This window comes from Gopherus flavomarginatus, chromosome 4, assembly GCF_025201925.1.
Source record: "Gopherus flavomarginatus isolate rGopFla2 chromosome 4, rGopFla2.mat.asm, whole genome shotgun sequence".
Taxonomy (NCBI): Eukaryota; Metazoa; Chordata; order Testudines; family Testudinidae; genus Gopherus; species Gopherus flavomarginatus.
In genome coordinates this window covers 122,096,824-122,119,126 of record NC_066620.1, presented here as the reverse complement: position 1 = coordinate 122,119,126, position 22,303 = coordinate 122,096,824, and the positions used below count along the sequence as shown (strand labels likewise).

General features: G+C 39.5%; 1 protein-coding gene across 2 annotated transcripts in view; it reads right to left on the bottom strand.

The window, feature by feature from the left end:
* TRDN (triadin) overlaps positions 1 to 17,992 on the bottom strand; it is a 118,848-nt gene extending 100,856 nt beyond the window's left edge. For both annotated transcript variants that reach the window (XM_050949840.1, XM_050949841.1), the window contains exon 1: positions 17,538 to 17,992. In XM_050949840.1, coding sequence (XP_050805797.1) covers positions 17,538 to 17,559 — 22 coding nt within the window. In that variant the 5' untranslated portion in view covers positions 17,560 to 17,992. The remainder of the gene's footprint in view (positions 1 to 17,537) is intronic.
* Positions 17,993 to 22,303: the final 4,311 nt, after the last annotated feature.

Genomic DNA, 22,303 nt, shown 5'->3' with positions numbered 1-22,303 from the left:
ACTACTTGCTGATGACAAAATCACACACAAAAATGCACAAGTATCACAGCACTTTATTATTGAAAAATTGCTTCCTTTCTCATTTTTACCATTATAAAAATCAGTCAACCAGAATATAAATATTGTACTTACATTTCAGTGTATAGTACATAGAGCAGTATAAGCAAGTCATTGATTATATGAAATTTTAGTTTGTATTGACTTTGCTAGTGTTTTTTGTGAAACCTGTTGTAAAACTAGGCAAATATCTAGATGAGTTGATGTGGCCACTGTAAGTACCCCTGGTTGAGAACCACTGCCCTAAGCGACTTGCCCAAGGTCACAAAGGAAGGCTATCATTATCCCTCCACATCTCAAACCATTTGTACCTCCCCCATTTTCTTTACTAATATACACAGAACCAATCCTTAAACATTCTATCTTTAGAATTTTAAAATATCAAAGATACTGGCATGTATTCTTCATTGTTTCAGCAAAGTTTGAAGCAGTTCTCTGAAGATTCCTTAATATTCATATAGCAGTCTCAGGCTCATATCTTTGCCAGGGTAATGAAAACAGATAGACATGTCCTCTGCAGATTTAGAAGTTGATAGTCCTTTCTGAATTTTCAAGAAAGCTTCAGAGAGATACTAAGTTATTCAATGTACATCTCTAAAAGAATTCACAGCCTGTTATATTCTGGTCAAGGGACTATTCATCATCTGACCTTTCTGTATTCATTTCCTTTTCTATTATATAAATAGAGTTCAGTTTCAATGGTAATTAGTTAAGTGCTAATAACAAATAAAAATGCATACTTCCACTTTTATTGAAGCTGAGCATTTACACTACAGTCGTTATTGCAGCTTTTCTTACATTGCCTATAACCATACAATTACATCATTGACAATTTCTCTCACTAATACAATTCTTCACCACTGCTCCTAAAAAGGAAAACAATTCAGAACTAACAAATGCACCAGATACATGCGTCTTACAGTGGCTGCATGGAATATACAAGTGTGAAGCAAAAGTACTGAGTGACTAATAATCTGTTATAGGTGCAGTGTAAAATAACTAAAGAGGTGGGGATTTATTTCCCAATGGCTTGAGAACTAGCACAATTACGATCAAAATAAAAACACAAATAATGACTAGAATGCAGGGAAGATTTTGATATAGAAGTAATCAAGGGATTACTGAGTATAGCAAACCGCAGTAGAGTGATCTGTATATCTGCCACCATTTGTAATTTATATTTACATATTTTAAGAAAGTCTGGGAATATCAACATTAAAAAAGATGTAGGGCTTTGGCATGTATATTTTAGATGATTTTTAATTAACTGATTTGCTGAGTTCTGCACAGAAAGCAGTAGCACATAATTATTCAACACCTTTAAAGAACTATTCCTAGATTCTTTATAGTAGTGGAATACTACCTGCTGAATGCTGGCTACTGCAGACTCATTCAGCACAATTCCATTGGATCAGATTACTCTGATAGCTATGCCTTTTTAAGGTCTTTGTTCTGTCTGGCCCACTGGATTTTTCTCTCTCATTTTCAAGTGTGTTACATCTGTTTTCCCTCCTTCAAAGTCTTGTTCTGTGGTTGTTTATTACAATGAGGTCTTCAAGCACATGTGAGCGAGCTGTGAATCTGTAACTTCTCTTATCCCATGACTTAGCAGGGTATTTCTGTTTTGTTTTTTTTTAATTTGATCATATCATATGTTAACATCCATAAAATAATAAGTTATTGATTAAAGTCTTTAAAATGTTTAAGATATATTCTAATCTCTGTCCATTTTTAGAACTTAGGTGTAAATTAAGAGTACATAAAAATGTACTAGTATTTTATTTAAACTGAATTCAGAATGAAAGGTACAAAATTGAAAGCACATTAGACTGAAGTCTTCTGTGTCAGTGACAGTGCAACCTTCCCCATGCTTCCTCTTAAATGTGCTTAACTATGACTACAGAAGCAGTGTTTCCAAGGATGAGAGGATAAATTCAGTTTCTACATCCATTTGGCCCTTGTTCTGCCAGCTGAGATTGCAGACAAGTTAGCCAATTCATGGTTTGAGATGTGGACACCTGTCCATAGGAACTTGAATGAGAATCAATACATTTCACAAAGTGATTTTCAAACATCTAGATGGATACAATTTACTATCAAAGAAATTTGAGCCACATATAAAGCAGTTCCCAACAGCTAAAAGTTGTTACATTCTCTGTCAGTGTCTTCACATGTATTTTTACCACAATGGGAGAAAAATGATATTTGTTCATCTGACTTCCTATACAATATTATTGAAAAAAACATAATTTAGTGGCCTCTTCCTATCAATATGTTTGCAAAAACACATCTTAGGTTTATGTTCCACACAGTGGTCATTAGAGAAACTGGAACACTTGTTCTAGCTATCATTGAAGAACTGCCAATCAGTCCAAATCCAAGTTCTTAGTAATCAAAGCCAAGACATTAAAAACAATTAATTGTAATATTTTTGAACAAAAAAGCCACCTAATGGCTCAGAAAGGAATAATTTTTTTTATTAACCTTCCAAAAATAACTTTGCTGGAGAAGACAAACTTTTCTTGTGCTTTCACACTGCCATTACTGAAATGCATGTGACATGAACACTGATTTTTTAATGCCCCAAAGATCATAGGGCAAGATATATCCCCACTGACTCATTTCAAACTCTCGGCATTAAGACTACTGCTAGTAGTAACCAGCAGCATATCTGTAGAACTGGAAACAGGATGCATGCTAGAAAGGTTAAACTCGACACAAAATTTATAGATGCCACATTTCTTCTAAGTTAGTAGGCAGTGGCTCCCATCCTGTTAACTCTCAGGGCTTGTCTATATTACCCACTGGATTGACGGACAGCGGGTAATGCTGTAAATTGATAAATCAACCACTGAGTGCTCTCCTGTCCACTCCGGTACTCCACCAGGGTGAAAAGGGCAGACGGAGTCGATGGGAGAGCTTCAGCCATCAACTTATCGCAGTGAAGACACCATAGTAAGTAGATCTAGATACATCGACTTCAGCTACGTTATTCACGTAGCTGAAGTTGCATAACTTGGATCGCTCTCCGCCCCACCCACCCCCAGTGTAGACCAGGGATCAGTTTCATTCATGTACAGACAAGGGCCAACTGCAGAGGCTGAGAATTAAAACCAACCACACTAGATTGCAGCAGCATCAGTACAGTTTACACTTTAAGTTACTTCTTGTTAGCTAAACAAATAAATTCTCCTGGATCATGCCATAGACATCACTGAAATTGCACAGGATTTTTTTTTCCCACTGAAACTCGTGTGACTCTGGAATTACTCAGTGGAACTCAAGTACATCTATCTTCAGGGCAAGCTGCAAGTCCTATCTTGTCTGTCTCCAGCTTTTTTAAGGGAGAGAAAGAGCATTTGGGGTAAGGAAGTATTACATTGTTTGCATGTATTAATAAGCAAACTTGTGTTTTCATTGTGAATTTGCCTAGATACTGAGAAAAGAAAATTAAAATAATATGATGAAAATGTAAAGAGCAGATTTAAGTGGCTAAGGTCAAATATGGAATAATTGGAAAACAGATGATGATTCAGTCCCAGGAAAATTTGCAATTAAAGCTGAAATTATGCCTTTCATATATCTATGGTGGTTCTATTTTACAGGGCAACACAGGTTACCTTAGATTGCAGATGTCATACAAAACTGTTATGTCTATGAACAACAGGGCTCAGCATGAAAGAAGTTTTAGGTTTTAATCCTGTAAAAATTTAGGCATATCCTCAACTATAAGCACACGAGTAATCCCACTGGTTAATTATTTGCAGGATCAGGGCCAAAGTTTCTAAATTCTAATTAAAGATGAACAAAAGAGCATTTCAGGAAGATCTTGGTGCAGCAGGAAGAACAAAGTGATTGCATTAGGATATAGAGATTTCTGAGATTTAAGATTGAAGTAAAAATGACATTAACTACTGGAACTGAAGCACCTGGTGATAACAATACATGCACACTTTCCTTCTGCTCGAAGGATTGACTTCCCAGTGGCAGGACTGACAAATACATGAAACTATTATTTTTATTGTTAGTGGCAGGGTTTTTATTATTAGGATCTGATCCAGCAGATGTTACCTGCAGCTTTCTAGGTGGGTTGATTTACAGTTAGCATAAATCCTCAGGAACTGAAACCACATCCCTGTGCTTGAATTCACATGCAATCTCTTCTCATTATATTTCCAGGTCTGCTGAAATCAGGGAGCAGTGGAAACTGATAAAAGCCTGGTCTCCTGTGGTTTAGACACTGAGGGTCAGTTTATGCTTCCATTGAAATAAAACAAAACTCCCTTTGATTTCAGTGAGAACAGGAGCTAGACCCAGGAAGTTGATAGGACACATGTCTAAATCTTTTGAAGTTCATAAGTAATAAAGTGGTTATTAACAGCAGTTCTGCCAAGTCATGTCATTTTATCAGGACTAACAAATATTGTCATATATTATTATTTTTGTTAAAGACTCAGACCCTGGAGTTTTGTGGCTATATGAGCAGCTCAGCTTTCACAGTAAGTTTCTAGGCCTCACTGTTGCATAAAAGTTGAAAATATGAACTTTATAGGCTCAAACACCAGGTAGGAGGAGAGGGCAAAAGACAAGACCCAGAATTCATTATTTGTTAAAATACAAAAAATTTTAAGCTAATTTCATTATTTGGGGGAAGGGAGGGCTCCCCCATGATATTTGAACACTTGGGTGGGCAAAAACAAATCACAATGGAATTTGAATGAGCCTGACTCTACATCTTTGAGGATTCTGATGTACCCCAACATAGCAGCATTTTGTTTGCAGCTGAGAAACCATCAATAAAAATTTGAGGAATTTTGCCTCTGTTCAAAAATAGCAAAATTCTCAAACTTAATCACTTACAAAAGCTATATGTACATTTCTTGAAAGGATCTTTTGCTCTCCTCATCATCCAGAACAGTTCATTATGAATATTTAAAAATTGTGCATTACTAGTTAGTTACATGTCACATGATATTGTCTTTGTTTGGATGATGTATGCAAAATCATCTAATCAGCAGACAGTAAGAGTAACACAACATATATAAAACTAGCGACAGCTCAAATCACAAATATCAGATTCAATTATAAAAGTTAAAATTTACAATTTGCACTATGAGCTAGTTCTGCAATTCAAAGTTTGCTGTCACAGAATATTCAGGCTTAAAACCCACCTTTCCCAAGAGTATGCATGTATACAGTTTATTCATTAGAATACTGAGGGAAAAAAATAAATACAAGAGGGATGCAAACACAGTTAAAGTAAATTTGTGCAAAATTTTGAATAAATACTCAGAGTGAAGTTTAGTTCTGTTAGTACTGCCATAGTTATTGATTATGATGCCCTATATGGCCAGGGCCTGTTTTAGGATCTCTGAAGTGTGGTATTTATTAACAAGTTGAAAACATTTAAAGCTCTTTAGGGCAGAGCCTGTCTTTGTTATATATCTGTGCAGTGCCCACCACAACTGAGTTCTGGACTCTGGGCACCAACATAATACAAATAATATATATTAATAATTTTGAAATAGATCGAGTAGTTTTTGTACTCTTGGCAATTTCTGCCACGCAATGTTATTTCTACTTATTTTTTTTAATTGAATATAGAATGCAGATGAGTGGGTGGAAATGGAGAAGTGCAATTAACTGAATCAGTTAGACTGTTTATATCTTTATATGCACATGCCTTCAGCACTTCTCAGCGTGAGATGCATTAACCTACACAAGATGGATAAATAAAGTATGGCAAATGTAATTTACAAGGAAACTTTTTTTTCCAATTTAATAAGAAAAAAAACTAATCCACATCACTTCTTTGTTCATTAAAACTAAAATTATCTTTAAAAATATCATCAGAAGAAAATCATATATTTTCTTAGCCTGAATTTAGTTTGGCTAAAAATCTGGTGCTCATTTAGGGCCGGAGTAAGGAAAGCACTTAAAAACTTAGTCCCTATTGGCAGTATGTGCTTAGAGTTAAGCATATTTTAAGTGCCCTTCCAAAATACAGATGTTTTCCTGAAGTAAGGTCTGACTTATTTGTAGTTCTTTTCTTACCAGGATTTTCTAAGTCAATAGAGGCCCTATTTGACTCAATTGTTTTTTGTTTTTAAAATAGTTGTTTGCAAAATCTTCCTAGTCCTACATTTATAAACATACCCTTTTTAGCAAACTTCTCTGCTCTCTAAAAGAAAACAAAAATAATCACAGCGGCTGCCTCGGTTTCCTGAGCAATTCAACAACAAACTAATGTATGGAGAAAAAAAAAAGAAAGGAATCTTTTTCACTTCAAGCACAGAAAAGATTATGAAATAAAATAAAATATAAAAATTCTTTTGCTTTATGCCCTTTTACATGTTTACTCAGGTAGGAAATGATTTCTTGAAAAATTATGCTTGTCATTTATTACATCTTTGGCCCTAGCACAGTATATTGCCACCTTTGCAGTATATATGAGTGGCATACAATGTCTATAGCAATCAGTTAGCCAGTAGCTCTCACATTTAGGATTAAAATCATATCACCTCATCCCCATAAATCCTTGCTGAAAGAGATGGTCAAGTAGACCATAATGTGGTGTCTAACTTCAGGCTGCTTAAAAGTCTATATTTTTCATACTGCAGCTAACACTCTGAAAGGTGTAACACTCTGAAAGGTGAAAGACACCTGGTGAGGTCTGGTGTAAAAGGTACATTTTAGCATATATGCTTATGGACCTTGAGCCAGCAAGCACCTATCTCACATAGATTGTGTCTGTTTTGGGATCTGGTTGCAGGGTCACAGTAGGCAGGACAAGTCCATAAAAATAATGCTTTTGTGGTGTTAGTATATTCCACCTAGGCCACAAAACAAAGAATTCCTGAATTTGGCTCATGAATACCTTTTGCTACAAAAACCTATACTAGGTTTACAGAAATTCTATATTAAGATTACTCTCTCCTTACAAGAAGATCTCAACCAACAAAAGAGTACTTCTCCACTGGCCCTCAGCAGGTAGTGTAAACTGAGGCATAATGGTCTATCAAAACATCACTTTAGGAAATTTCCACTTGGATTAGGATTACAATACTATTTAAAAGACAAAACTACATAAACAGTAAAATGCATGAGTGATGTTGCGTAGGTGTGGCTTTGCCTTTGCACTGTAGAAATCCATAGTTATACACATTTTGGCTGCTATTGTGAAGTACACAAAATCTCTCTAAGAGGAGCATGTTTTTTTTACTTTCACTTTTTTCTAACCATTAGAGGAGTGAAGTTCTGGAACAGCTTTCCAAGGGGAGTAGTGGGGGCAAAAGACATATCTGGCTTTAAGACTAAGCTTGATAAGTTTATGGAAGGGATGATATGATAGGATAGCTTAACTTTGGCAATTGATCTTTGATTATCAGCAGATAAGTATGCCCAGAGGTCAGTGGTGGGATGTTGGATGGGATGGGATCTGAGTTACTGCAGAGAATTCTTTCCTGAGTGCTGGCTGGTGAGTCTTGCACACATGCTCAGGGTTTAGCTGATCGCCATATTTGGGGTCGGGAAGGAATTTTCCTCCAGGGCAGATTGGCAGAGGCCCTGGATGTTTTTTGCCTTCCTCTGCAGCATGGGGCATGGGTCACTTGCTGGTGGATTCTCTGCAGCTTGAGGTCTTCAAACCACAATTTGAAGACTTCAATAACTCGGACATAGGTTAGGGGTTTGTTATAGAAGTGGATGGGTAGGGTTCTGTGGCCTGCTTTGTGCAGGAGGTCAGACTAGGTGATCACATTGGTCCCTTCTGACCCTAAAGTCTATGAGTCTATGATATGTTAATATGTATGTTAATGTAGTGCTATGGTTGCAGTTTTAAACATACCATTTGACTTACCAAAGGTATGTAACCTATGCTCACATTGTATCATATATGTGGTCTTTTAAATTACTAGTTATATTGTTAAATCTACAGCTTTATATCCCATTCTGCCTTCAGATATGCTTGCATAGCAGCTGTAGGTGCAAATGACAGGTCAACCTAATGGCAAAACTGAGTCCTATATGTAAAACAAATTACAGGCCATATGAGCACCGTAACTTGATATATAAATAGATATAAAATTAAATCTAGAAAACAAGAATGGAATATTTATCAGAAAACATTATGATAGGTTTCTCACAATCAACATAACTATTAGCAAGGATTGAAATGAGACTCAGCTGTTCAGAAGTGCATAGAAAACCACAGCTTAAGCCTATGTAGTGGGATATAGGAAAGATTTTTCATTTACATACCAAAGGATCCAACAAAGGCATAGATTCATTGTGCCTTTGACAATTTGACTCCAGGCAAAGGTATGGGGATACTTTTGATGTTGAGAGAACACACGCATGTGCAGGGAGTACCCAGTCTTCATTCATTACACATATGCAAAGGATTTCTTTAAACTGTCTTTGAAGATAGAAAGCAGAGGCTTCTCCAGATAAAGAGTTTGTCTACATTTCCATTAATTTATATTCTCTCTCTCTTTTTTTTTTTTTTTTGGAATATGGGTTGGAGTAGCACTAAATGGAACTTTAAGTCTAGAGACAAACTCATACTGAGCTCTAGAGCTGACTTCACAAAGGCAAACCACAGAACTGAATTAGGGCTAATTCTTTCATTGCCTGACCCAGTTGCAGGGTTAAAACAAGAGTACAAGAGACTTCCTGTAACCTAGTTTCTAAGGGCCAAATCCAGCACCAGTTGTAAACCCAAGCAACTCCACTTGAATGGAGCTGTGCCGGGGCTGAATTTGGCCCTAAATGGGTTTTACCAGATTAGACAGTTTGATGTAGACAAAGGCTATGTAATTCTTATGATGGGTAGACATACATGTGCCAGGTCCACTTAAGACAGCATGCTAAAAACAGCCCTCCCAACTGCTGTGTAGATCTACCCAATGAATGAGTACATCAGCCTTCCCTTGCCCCACAGAGAAAGGTCTCACTCCTTGTGTTAGCTCACCTCTATTTCTCAGAGTTTTTAATGAGTTTGAAGAATTATTCAATTGACTACCACTTGCCCAACCATATTTCCTTGATAATCACTCTACTTACAATATGGAGCTGTGGTCTTTCGTCTGTTTAGGGAGTTGCACTACTCCCTGTCAAATCTTGGATGGCGGCTCTAGATTACAGAGGAAAAAATAGGAGAATCTTCTATAAAAGAGATCAGAAGAAAAGGAAAAATATAGGGCCAGACCTTCCACTAGTGTAAATCCTTCTACCTCCACCGATTACCATGAAGCTATACTGGTTGGCTGAGGATTTGTCTCAGTGTCCAGAACAAATTTAGGACATAATCGGACATTACGTTCTAGTTCTGCTGATGCTTGCATGTAACTTCTGTTACATCCTTAGATCAAATACCACCCTAAGGCCTGGTCTACACTAGGGGGTGATCGATCTAAGATACATAACTTCAGCTACGAGAATAACGTAGCTGAAGTCGACATATCTTAGATCGACTTAGAATCACTTACTTCACATCCTCGCAGTGTGGGATCGATGGCCGCCGCTCCCCAGTTGACTTTGCTTCTGCCTCTCACTGAGCTGGAGTTCAGCAGTGGAAGGGAGAGCGATCGGGGATCAATTTACTGTGTCTACACTACATGCGATAAATCGATCCCTGATAGATCGATCGCTACCCGCCAATCTGGTGGGTAGTGAGACGTACCCTTAGATGAACACATGCATAAAAGGGGGGGGGGGGTTGTTAAACCTGCACAAATGTGAATGAATACACTGACACAAGTTACTGAGTGCAAACATTTACTGATTCATCCTACCTTGCCTAATGAGTGAATACATAATCTTGAAATAATCATGATCCCTAATACAAATATTTAGAGCAGGTCAAGGACCATGAATGTGGGATAAAACAAAGGAAGAATATAACTGACTGATGATAGTTTCCAGCTAAGTCTTTAGATGCACATGACTCCACAGTTCATATCTGCGTACTCACTTCATGTTCTCTGCTACCACTTTGACAGGTCAATGTAAAGCCAACAACAACTAAAAAAGGATAAAGAACTTTAGGCTTGTTCTCTGCTGTTAGATTTTGTTGGCCGGACTTTTTAATTGATTTCAAATTAGTAAAACACCAAAGAGCTCATTATTCTAAAGTCTTTAGGGCATGGAACCACTGATGTTGCTCATCCATTTCTGCATCCTCCTCAGTTTTAAAAGACTGCTGGAGACACCTCTGAATCACAGATCTGGCCCACCTTCATACACTTCTCTAATGATGCTACTTTTTGGTTTTACCATTTGATCATGTATTTTATGCTACTTGAACTTATCAAACCATGAAATCCTCAGAACATCTCCACCGGGATGTCAGCAGGGTGAAGGGTTTCTAAATAAAAGTTATTTAGAAACCCTTCTAAATAGTCAGAAAAACTATGACTATTTCCTAGCAATTAACTTTCTGTATTTAGACCATGAGTTTTAATCATAGAACAACAATGAACAAACAAAATATAAAGTAGGAGTGAAATTCTGGTCCTACTGAGGTCCATGGAAGTTTGCCTTTACTTTCATTGGGGCCAGGACTTAACCTGGAGTGCTTAAAAAGCATTTAGCTGATAAAGCGAACATTGTCCACTTGTTCAATCTGCTTAAATAGAGCAGAAACTAGGCAACATTAGCCTCAAAGAGAAAGAGACAGCTTTTTTCCCCTCTGTAAGCAGCTGACCTGCCTCAGCTAGAGCAACTCTGGTTTCCCTGACTTTGATGCAACCTGGACTGAAGCCAGCCCTGTGTTATGAAACCTGCTTTAAAAGAGAACTGATTTTTTCACTTTCCCAGAGTGAAGTTCAGGTTTTAGCTCTCAACGTTGTCACTAAAGCAGTATGGGTCAGCTTCAGTCTCAAACCTGTTTATGCTAGGGGCTATAGGTAATCATTTTGAAAAAATGCCTAATGGACAAATGCTTAAAGGTATTTAAGCACCAAAAGATTCCGGTAGACACCTAGTGGGGTTTTTAAAAGAGCTATGCACTATGTTCCACTGACTTTCAATGAGTCTCCTCAGCTCCTAAGGTAAAACATTCAAAATCACCTACGTTACTTATCGGGAGTAGCTGTGTTAGTCTGTAACCACAAAAACAACAAGGAGTCCAGTGGCACCTTAAAGACTAACAGATTTATTTGGGCATAAGCTTTTGTGGGTAAAAAAAAAAAACACACTTCTTCAGATGCAAATAAAAAGTGTGATTCCTAACTGATATAACCATGCCAGCAGGCGACCCCACTTTTACTAAAGGAGGCAGGAGGAGTTTTACTACACCAGTACAAAATATAACTTTGCTGGTAAAGCTGCATCCACAGTAGAAGCATTTTGTAGCAGGGCTTTGGAGTGGAGCCTGGACCTGGAGCGCAGAGCAGCTCTGGAGCAGTGGGGCTGCAGGTTTTTGCCTGGAGCTGGAGCAGAGCCAGAGCACAGCTCCAAAGCCCTGTTTTGTAGGGATAGTATATTGGTATTTCTACACCTATAACGTGCTCCTAATGTAGACATGGTTTCAGGTTCTGGAGTCACTTAGGTGCTTTTGAACATATTCACCTACTGTATTTAAAGTAATGCTGGCACCTGGGAGTATCTACAGCCAGTTGGTGGTGGAACTTTTTTTTAGTGTCCTTAGTGTAAGGCAATGCCTTAAAAAACAAGGTGGATACATCCTCACTATGTTTCTACCCAGAAAGGGTAGATGTAGGGTTGGATAAAGTTTTTAGCTTTTAACATTTGCGGAAAGGAATTTTTTTTAAAAGCTAGTTATTTTTGATTACACTTCTACCTCGATATAACGTTGTCCTCGGGAGCCAAAAAATCTTGCCGTGTTATAGGTGAAATCGTGTTATATCGAACTTTCTTCAGTCCACTGGAGTGTGCAGCCCTGCCCCCCTCTGCCCCGAAGCACTGCTTTACCATGTTATATTCGAATTCATGTTATATCAGGGCTAGAATTGTACTACTCTGAATTTAACAGTAAGGCTAATTTTACAGTGCATTTTACAGTGCATAAATATATTGCTGGTATATAGACAGAATATGGAAAGCTTTAGGATCTAAAGAGCTCTAAGAACTCTAAGGATTTTCCATTAATTTTAAACTAAAATATAAAATTTGAAAACACTAGGCCAGATGTGGATACATTGTCATATGTGTGTCTGTCTGTCCACAAAATGCAGATTCAAGTTCGCAGCTACAATTAGTTTGTAAGCATTATTAGGTGCTTGGAAGGAAGTTAATTGTTCCTTCACAAAAAGGGAGCAGATTCAGGTGGGTATCAGAATCAGGCCCAATATATTATTCAGTAATATACATGTTACAATCTGATTAGGCAGACACAGGAATATCTGCTTCATCCCTTTGCAAGGGCAGGATATGCCATTTGCTTCCTGATTAAGGATATATCAGGTAAGTTGAAAATTTATTAAAGCTAATGTTAAAAAAATTATATCATACATAGATTGAGAAAAAAATGTCTGTACATCTGGGTATAGTGCTTAGATTATCCACAGAAACAAAGTTTCTTTTTAAAGTCATAAGATACATATAGTGCATAAACAGCAATAACCCAAATTTAGGTGAAAGAATTTAAGAATACAATTTAGATATTTAGCATCCATGCATTCGGGTACATTGCACATGAAAAAAGTTATACAGAGAATTGGTGGCAGAAAGCAAAATATATCAATAAGTGAAGATTGTCCCTCAGTAATTGAGAATTTAGGATAATTTAGAGAAAAAAACAGACCTTCAGGAGAGTATCTGAGTTACTTTCCTAACTGTGCTTCTTGTGATCTTAGCCAAACAAATAAGGAAGCCATTTTTCATGTTATAAAACATTGTTAAACTTGTTTGTTTGAACTGAGGACATTTAGAAATGTTTTTTATGCCTTTAACACTTCTGAGTGAGCAGTCATTTGATTATCCTGTATGTGAACTTCTGGGCTATTGAAGGTTACATGTAGCTTCTGGCGTAAGCACACCCAAAGCATGTGCTGTACATCTCTATGACTCTATACTCCAGCCCTTCATGTTATTTCTCATGTATGACTGTGATGACCTACATTATTTTTAAAGTGTTCAAACCTTGTTAAACGTGACTTTTCAAATGCTTTATGACTATATAACTTTTCTTACTTGTCTACAGAACTAAGCACAGGACAAAAATCCAGGAACTAATCCTGATTTTGTCACAGATAAGCTGTGAAACCTCTACTAAATCACTTAAGGCTAAACTGGCTCATTGCAATCTGTCCTGACTAACGGGCAATGTATAGATCCATAGCTACCAGGAGCAACTAGAGATTGAACTATGATTGAGCATTTGTGCATCTGGCGTCTCAGACCAGGGCCAGTGCAACCATTTCAGTGACCTAGATGGTCGCCTAGGGCACTGGGATTTAGGGGGCGCCATTTTCTTTGGCAGCGACTGCAGCAGCCGGATCTTCAGCAGCCCTAGTCCCCACTGGCATTTAGGCGGAGGGAGCTGGGGCAGGGGAGCGCAGGGAGGGCCTCCTGCAACAAGTAAGGAGGGGGCAGTACTCAGGGGAACTCCCCGCCCCAGCTCACCCCTGCCACGCCTCCTCCCTGAGCATGCCGGGGGCAGAGGTGAGCTGCTTCACTTCTCCTGCCTTCCAGGCTTGTGGCGCCAATCAGCTTAGGCGCCGCAAGCCTGGGAGGCAGGAGAAGTGAAGCAGCGACAGCATGCTCGGGGTGCTCGTTCACGGAGCTGGGATGTGGGGGTGCCTCATGGTGGAGCTGCTGCAAGGGGGGCATCTCAGGGCAGAGGGGGGGAGCTGCCGCAGGAGGGGGCCTCAGGGTGGAGGGGGTGCAAGGTGGAACATCCTTGCACTGGCCCTGTCTCAAACAGGTACATACCGGGGCAGCTAGTGCCTCAGCCGCCACAGTTACACTCTATTTTTAGTGTGTTAGCTAGATCAGAGCTAGTGTGAGTATGTCTCCTCAAGCTGGGAATTACATCTCCAACTGCAAGTGCAGACATATCCTCAGAGAGACAGTTCAGATCCGGTTTCTTCCTAGCTCTGTGGCATGCCTACCCCTGGTATAGACTACTTCCCCTCTGTGTTGGATCAGCTGTGCTAGCCAGTACATTGCAAGACCAGAACAAAGGCTCTTTTCATTCTTTAACCATCTGGGGACGTAGGGAGCAAGCCGGTGGCAGTTTCTCTCCCTCTCATTTTATGACTTTTCATGCCACAGTAGCCAGCACACCAGAGTACAGTTCCCTTTATTATTTCCCTGAACATGCTGGCTCACAAATGAGCCCCTAAACATTCAGTATATTTGCCCATTTGGAAATGTAAGGTTTACCAAGCGCACAGCTGTGTTGTGAGGATGAAATAGTTAATGTTCGTACTGAACTTTGAATCATACCTAGCAATGCTACTTATTGCTAAATAATAGATTTAATAAAGTGCATTTCTGTTTCTAATATTGTAGATAAATGTTATTAGGAATGTGAGAAGACCCAGTTTAATCCTTTGGATTCATTTCATAAGCATTCATTAGACTAGAGTACTAGATATTTAGCATATATATGCAAGTTTTCTAAGGGTTTATGTAGACACCCTGTGAAGACAGTAACTCATTTTCTCATTTTTTTAATCCAATTATGTTTTGTTGCCGTGATCTTGCCATGCAACTTTTTAATTGAGCTAAAATGTCATCCCAGGTAGTATATGTAGGGCCTGGTGCTAGACGTTATTATAGGACTGGATCTTTACAGTGTTATTCCATCTTTAATTCCAATTAATTTCAACAGCATTACATTTCTGGGGTACAACTGAAGTGATGTAGTGATGAATCATGCCCTAAACATCCTTCATAATTAATGCTAAGAAGGGCATTATCTTGAAATGGAGTGTCACAAAAAAGATGTGTAGATATTTGCATCAAGATGACATGACCCCAGCCCACCAGATCTAGAGAACCTTTCCTTAGTTCAGCAGGCAAAATGGCAAAGATAGCGTTAAGGCCTCCTCTTCAGTCATAGAACATATTGTTCCACACTCTCTGGTTGCCATGCAATGCTGTCTAACATTTATGTATGATATTCCATGAGGCAAATTCTGACTGATAGCCTGGATGATGCGGGACTGTCAGTATAACAAAGATAAAAGGAACAGTAAGTTTAATACTATTAAGGACAGGAAGTCACTAGCAGTTCATGCAATGGCAAGTTGTAAGATTTTGTTGCACTTGCAAGCTCCTTCATTTGCAACAGTAACAACTCAGGAGAGATGCTCCACCATGAAACTTAATTATACCCTCAAATTCAAAATACAATATGCTGCCATGGATTAAAACTTTATATCACCTAATGAACCAGCTATAAAAAAATCAGATGATCAGTAATAGTACAACCCACCTCCACACACAAGGAGAAGATGGCTTCCACAGCCCTATCAGCAACCTATCCTCTGAAGATCAGTCTGCTGTGGAATTGAAGTCCACTACCATCTGAAGCTGCCACTGCCTTACACCGGGCCAAAAGATACACATTATTACAGATAAATGCAGGGGTGGCTCCAGGCCCCAGCATGCCAAGCGCGTGCTTGGGGTGGCAAGCCACTGGGGGCACTCTGCCGGCGCCGCGGGCAGCAGGCAGGCTGTCTCCGGTGGCATGCCTGTGGAGAGTCTGCTGGTCCCACGGCTTCAATGGACCTCCTGCAAGCATGCCTGCAGAGAGTCCGCTGGTCCCGCGGCTGCCTGCGGGAGGTCCACCGAAGCCACAGGACCAGCGGACCCTCCACAGGCAAGCCGCCAGAGGCAGCCTGCCTGCCGTGCTTGGGGTGGCAAAATCCCTAGAGCCGCCCCTGGATAAATATAGCCTTTAAGTTTGATAGGGATGTTTAAAGTCTTCTTAACAGTACTAGGTATGATTTTTTTTAAAAGAACTTTTCATTTCAATTACCAGATGCCAGATTCAGCAACACAGAAAAGCTGTATGTATGTGTGTAATACCACTAAAGAATCTATCTGTTGAAAAGCCTTGTGTATTTCATATTAATTTTAAGCCAGTTTGCATTAGAGATTGTCAGTTAGGAATATCTATCATAAGCAAGGAACTTTCCACAAGAACAAAAAACAAATTAAAAGCACTCAACCAGACCTAAGCATATTCTGCCCTCAGATTCATGCATACAAGTCCCTTTAACACCTGTGATACTACCCAGCACATATCTGAGGACAAATATAATTCTCCATATAGCAAATACAAAATGAGCAGTGTTTTCACCAAATTTGGATAAGAATTTCTACATGAACTAATCCCAGCATTTGTGATAGAGCTGTCTGACTGTGTCACCTGTTTTAGTACTATTTGCTGCCAGGAGCAAATTATATACACTCATCCAACCACTGATGATAAAACAACAACAAAAAAGCCACATGCACCTCACTCACATCAGCCTTATGTTTGCTATTGCTAACGTCAAGCAAGAACAATAGTGAATAATGTCAATCCTCTCAAACAGAATGGTTAAAATTGAAGGATGAAAAGTACAAGTTTAATATACTGAAACACTATCACAAGCAAAATAAACATAAACTTTCAGAAGACTGTCAAAAAGCCTATTTTTAAAAAAAAGTCATTATTAAACTTGAAGATGATCAGTAGAGTGATCCACAATGGATGAAACTCCACTAAAAATATTTAATATTTGAGTAAAAAAGGTGGAATTTTAAACAGCTTCCTTCTTGCTCTGTTGTTGATAAAATATTGTTATGTATCTAAAAGGTATTTAAATATGAATGGCCAGGAAATATTAAAGTCCATGAAATATTCATGTGTTAGGATAAATGTTTTGTGGTTTATATGATTACTTCTCATTCTTTGGGCCTAGCTCTGGAGTAGTTATCCAAGCAACGCTCTCATTCGCTTCCATGGGAGCTTTACCTGGATAAGGCTTGCAGGATCATTACTGTTTATTTCAATTAACATTAAAACATAGCTTACAAATTTAGACTGTGGTCCTGCAAGTGTACCCCTGTGCCTCCACTGAGCCAGATGCAGGATCAGCACCACAGAGCTGATTTCTGATGTTCAGACATGAGTGAAACTCTGACAGAGTTCAATGCCAATTTTGCTGATGGGAGATTTGTCTGCGCAAGGAGCTCAGGACTGGACCTGCTGGTATTAAACCCAGTACCTCCAGTTCAGTATGCATTCTCCTTCTTGTATCACTTTAGGGTCACTGTCTGAGCTACGGTTGCTCAGGTTACATGACCAATGCTATTTTTAGAGGTGCGTGGTGATCTAGCTTCACTAACTAGCAGTGGAGTCTCCAGCTGCCAGACAAACACTTCTCACACAAAAACCCACCCTTGAGGAAAACTGCTATTCCCAAAAAAGCAATAAATCACACTGACATGCTGATTCAATAACACTGTCAAAGTACAAATTGTTTTCAATTAATTATATTTGAAAATAGTTACAGTACCTTCTGTTGTAATCTCAGCCATAGCAGTGATGGTAAAAGATATTCTAAAGAGGTCAAGTTATACCGCAGCTTAGATAATACTTCTGGGTCACTGACTCAGTCAGGAGATGCAGAAATAAAAGGTGGGAGGTCCTCCTCTTTTCCTGTTCTGTTTGTTCTTTTGCTGCCTCTCTGAATTTGTCTTCTCTGTAGAGTCCTGGCCCCCCAGAACAATCTAAGCCTTTCCCAAGGCAATGCCTGAAGATCAGACTAAAGTATCAGCTTCTAACAAAATTAGCCATGCCTCATTGTGGATCTTTAGCACGAGAACCACACACCCTATAAATAAAAATAAAAATTCCAAGATCCAAACGGGACAGCAGAGCAGGGAAAGGCAGCAAAAAGCAAAGGAACTGGAAAGAACTGTTTAAAGCCCCTGCAGCTTCTCTAATATAATTACAGTTCTTTGGGGGGGGGGCAGGGGAGGTCAGAAAACATGAAATATAGAGTTCAAAGTAACCTTATCCCCATCCTAGCTCAAATTTATTCTTAGCTCACTTAATGCTTGGCACATTCTTCCTGGCCTTATTAGGACTGGGGAGGGTCCTATGACGTCTACCAGTCAACAGCAGAGGGGGTAAATGTATGTAATTTTCTCCACTTTGATTCCCAATCCCAGTTACTGAGACACAACCAGTAAAGTCATTTTAGATCACAGCACCCGTTACAAATTTTACCTTCTCTTTTATTCTATTCCTTCACACACCTCCAAAGTTAGTTGAAGCATTAGAGAATATTTGTAAATAGAATACCTGGATTAAAAGATATATCAATTAACCTCCACAATTATTAAGCAGATCAGATTTTCTTTCCCAGGCCTAAATCAAGGATCCCTAGCAAGCCAAATCTGGTGCAACTATTTTAAAAAAATTCTAGTGAATTTATTTAAAAAACCAAATTCATTACCCACGGTAGTGCTTGAAATGCCAAAACTGGAGGATTATACTAGTGGACAATAACATGAAGTTGACAAAAAATTGTCCTTGAACCAGCATTCCTCAGCATGTAGAGACAGAGTCACATGAAATCAGAAACTGATTCTATCAGCCTTGTGACTGGTGAATCTACAGTCAGCTCATCTCTATTGCAAGGACTGGCATTTGCACTTCTCATCTCCCCTGTACCTGAAATAAGCACCTAGTTATGTGGCAAGGTGCAAGGAAAGAAGTCTGGCATGGTGGGGGAGAAGCAGAAGGGAAGGCAAATTGTTCAGAATGAGTAAGTGAGGACTCCAAAGACAAGTCAAGCTGTCCCAGCCTCATACCGGCTTACTTCTCCTAGAACTGCACTGGCCAACCTGTGAGAGAGAGACAGGGTAACAAAGTCAGGGCTGTGCATACTGTCCACCCCTTGCATTGGAGGGGAAGTAGCAGACCAACAGAAGCGAGTAAGGGATACATTTGCACAGGGGAGAAAGGAGGCACTCTATGGTCCCATGGGCCCCTGCATGACCACATACCGCAGATCATAATTTCACTGGAAGTGAGATTCTGAGCAGCAAGTTGTAACAAACCAAGCTAGAACTTCATTTGCAAAATGAAGGGCTTTTAGTATTTGACAAGCTTTAGTATTAATTCCTATTTCATATGACAAATTGTATTGCTCATATAGTCAAATTACTAGTACACATCTTTCAGGAGCTGATTTCCAGGTTGTCATGACAATAATACTGAGGGAGAAGGTAGAGGCAGAAAATAAATCAGATTGCATTGGTAAGGAGTGGGAGAAAGGAGAAGAGACTTTCTTACTAATTAAAGGAAACATCTGAAGAGCCAATCAAGTCAGTTTTTGTTAACAGAATAGGGTTTTAGATTGTCTGCTAACAAATTACACATTTGGAGATTTTCCTGAGTTTTTCCCCACTTCATTCTCTTCCTCAAGTTATAATCCTGTATTTATGATATCACAGTTTCCACAGTATTTTATTGTGATGTCACACAGAATTAGGCCTTTCTGTAAACAAGCAACAGGAGTGGATGAATTCTTAAAACTCAATCCTACAAAATGAAGCTAAGGTCAGCAAAGCATGTTGTGATGCAGTAAATGCACAGAAACGCAGCACGGTCAGAGACAGAAGCCTTAGCCCCAGCTCATGCTTCCCAACAGTGCACTATAGGAAAACTTGCAGAACTGATGTAACTTGATGGACCCTGGGACTATATTATCAAAGTCTTACTGCACACTTGGTCAAGGATGTATACAAAAACAGTATATGTTCACTCTGAACACAAAAGGGAAGTAAAACTAGGGTTAGGTGGGTGGCGCACATTGGGAGGGACACTAGTAAGTGGTAGATGCATATACAGCAGTAAGAAACTGATTAGATGCCTTAACTCCTCGTTTGCTGAATTTCTAACATTTGGATTTTCTAGGTGGTCTAGGAAAAAAAATTGTAAAGAAAAAAAATTCTGATTTAAGGAATTCGCTGGATTTCAGTGATATAGGCTTTCAACCAGGGTCGGCTCCAGGCATCAGCGCACCAAGCACGTACCTGGGGCAGCAAGCCACGGGGGGCCTGCTGGTCACTGTGAGGGCAGCAGGCAGGCGGCTTTTGATGGCGCGCCTGGGGGAGGTCTGCTGGTCCCGCGGTTTTGGTGGCAATTCAGTGGAGGGTACCCCGAAGGCGCACGACCGGTGGACTTTCCGCTGGCAAGCCGCCAAAAGCTGCCTGACTGCCATGCTTGGTGGCTGCAAAATACACAGAGCCGCCCCTGCTTTCAACCTTAAAAACCTAGTGTGTATGCATGTGAGGTTTGGTTTTGTTTTTTTGCTAGAAGCACTGCTACAAATAGAAAAGATTTTCCTTTAGCTCCAGGTCCTGGGCTTTTCAGCTATAGGATCAGAATTCTGTCCCTGCTTATACCCATGATTGATCACAGTTAGGTTTGTTGTGATCCTGTTGTAGTCCTTGGTGTCACAGATCTTTTACATGGTACTCAAAAGTTTATCCTTCATTCTGGGCTGAAATATTGTGAATAAAGCTTCTGAGATTTTGGAATCTCATATCCAAACATTAACCTTGCTTTGGATGTGAACCCAAGCCTGAAACTAGATCCAAACACAGCCTCTGATCTCGATGGGCATCACTTAGGACTCCTAGAGACATCTTCATACACTTAGATTTGATGTTTCAATCTCAGCGCACGTCCAGACTAACCCGCGGCATCGGCGGGTTAAAATCGATTGCTCGGGGATCGATATATCGCGTCTAGTCTGGACGCGATGTATCGATCCCCGAGCGCGCTTACATCGATTCCGGAACTCCATCAATCCGAACGGAGTTCCGGAATCGACACGGAGAGCCGCGGACATCGATGCCGCACCGTCCAGATGGGTGAGTACCTCGATTTTAGAAATTCGACTTCAGCTACGTTATTCCCGTAGCTGAAGTTGCGTATCTAAAATCGATTTTAATACCTAGTCTGGACGTGGCCTCAGTCTCTCTCATAAGCCCATTATTTGTTCTTTAAAGGAGAGAACCAGTCACACTGTATGAAAGATCAGCATTACTCTGTCAACAATTCTTATTGGGTATAGAATAAAATTAAGAAAGAGCTGTAGGAAAATATAAATCCTGTCTCTCTAGAGGCAGACTGAGCTGGATTCAGATCAACCCCTCCAGCCAAGGATAGCTGACATGCACACCTGGGTCCTGTCACCTTGACACTTTAAAATAATTAAGGGACATTTGATCTGCTAGGTTTTAAGAGAGGAAATTACCCCACAGCTTGATGGTGGGATGTTAGTAGATGTAGAGGAAAATATCTACTGTACAGACAGTAGACTATTCCACTTCCCCCTAGATGGTACAGCTAATTAGACTGTACATTGCAGAACTGCTGATATAACCTAAACCCGCATGCCTAATACGACAAGGAATCCTGTTGCATTTTTTACATTAAAAAGGGTCACATTATCAAGGATTGGAATCCCAGGGAAAAGGAGGAAGGATGATGTTATGAGACATCTGAATCCATATTCCTGATGGACTGACTGCATAAAATATCAAAGTAATGAAAGAAACAAGATGAAGCAGAGTGGATGTATTCTCTAGTTATGTGTATATTTGCTTATTTTCTTGTAACTAACCCAAACAGTTCCTGCTAAGAGCCATTTCTCAGAGGACATAGAGCAGAGTAGCTCCATTGTGATCAGACTTTATCAATTTATACTAGCTGAGAATCTGGCCCTATATGGATGACTTTTGCAGAGTTTAAAACTAAATCTGTATTGGACACAATTTCTATCCTTTAATCTGGTGGTTCACAGAGGTCTTCCAGCTCATCTAGATATTTGCCTACACAACAGGCTACATAAAAAGCACTAGCAAAGTCAGTACAAACTAAAATTTCATACAATGACTTGTTTATACTGATCTATATACTATACACTGAAATGAGAAAGCAAACAATTTTTCAGTTATAGTGTGTTGTGACACTTATAAAAGCAGCAAAGAATCCTGTGGCACCTTACAGACTAACAGACGTTTTGGAGTATGAGCTTTCGTGGGTGAATACCCACTTCGTCTGATGCAAGTGGGTATTGACCCATGAAAGCTCATGCTCCAAAACATCTGTTAGTCTATAAGGTGCCACAGGATTCTTTGCTGCTTTTACAGATCCAGACTACACGGCTACCCCTCTGATATGTGACGTGTATTTTTATGTCTGATTTTGTAAGAAAGTAGTTTTTAAGTGAGGTTGAACTTGGGGGTACGTAACACAAAT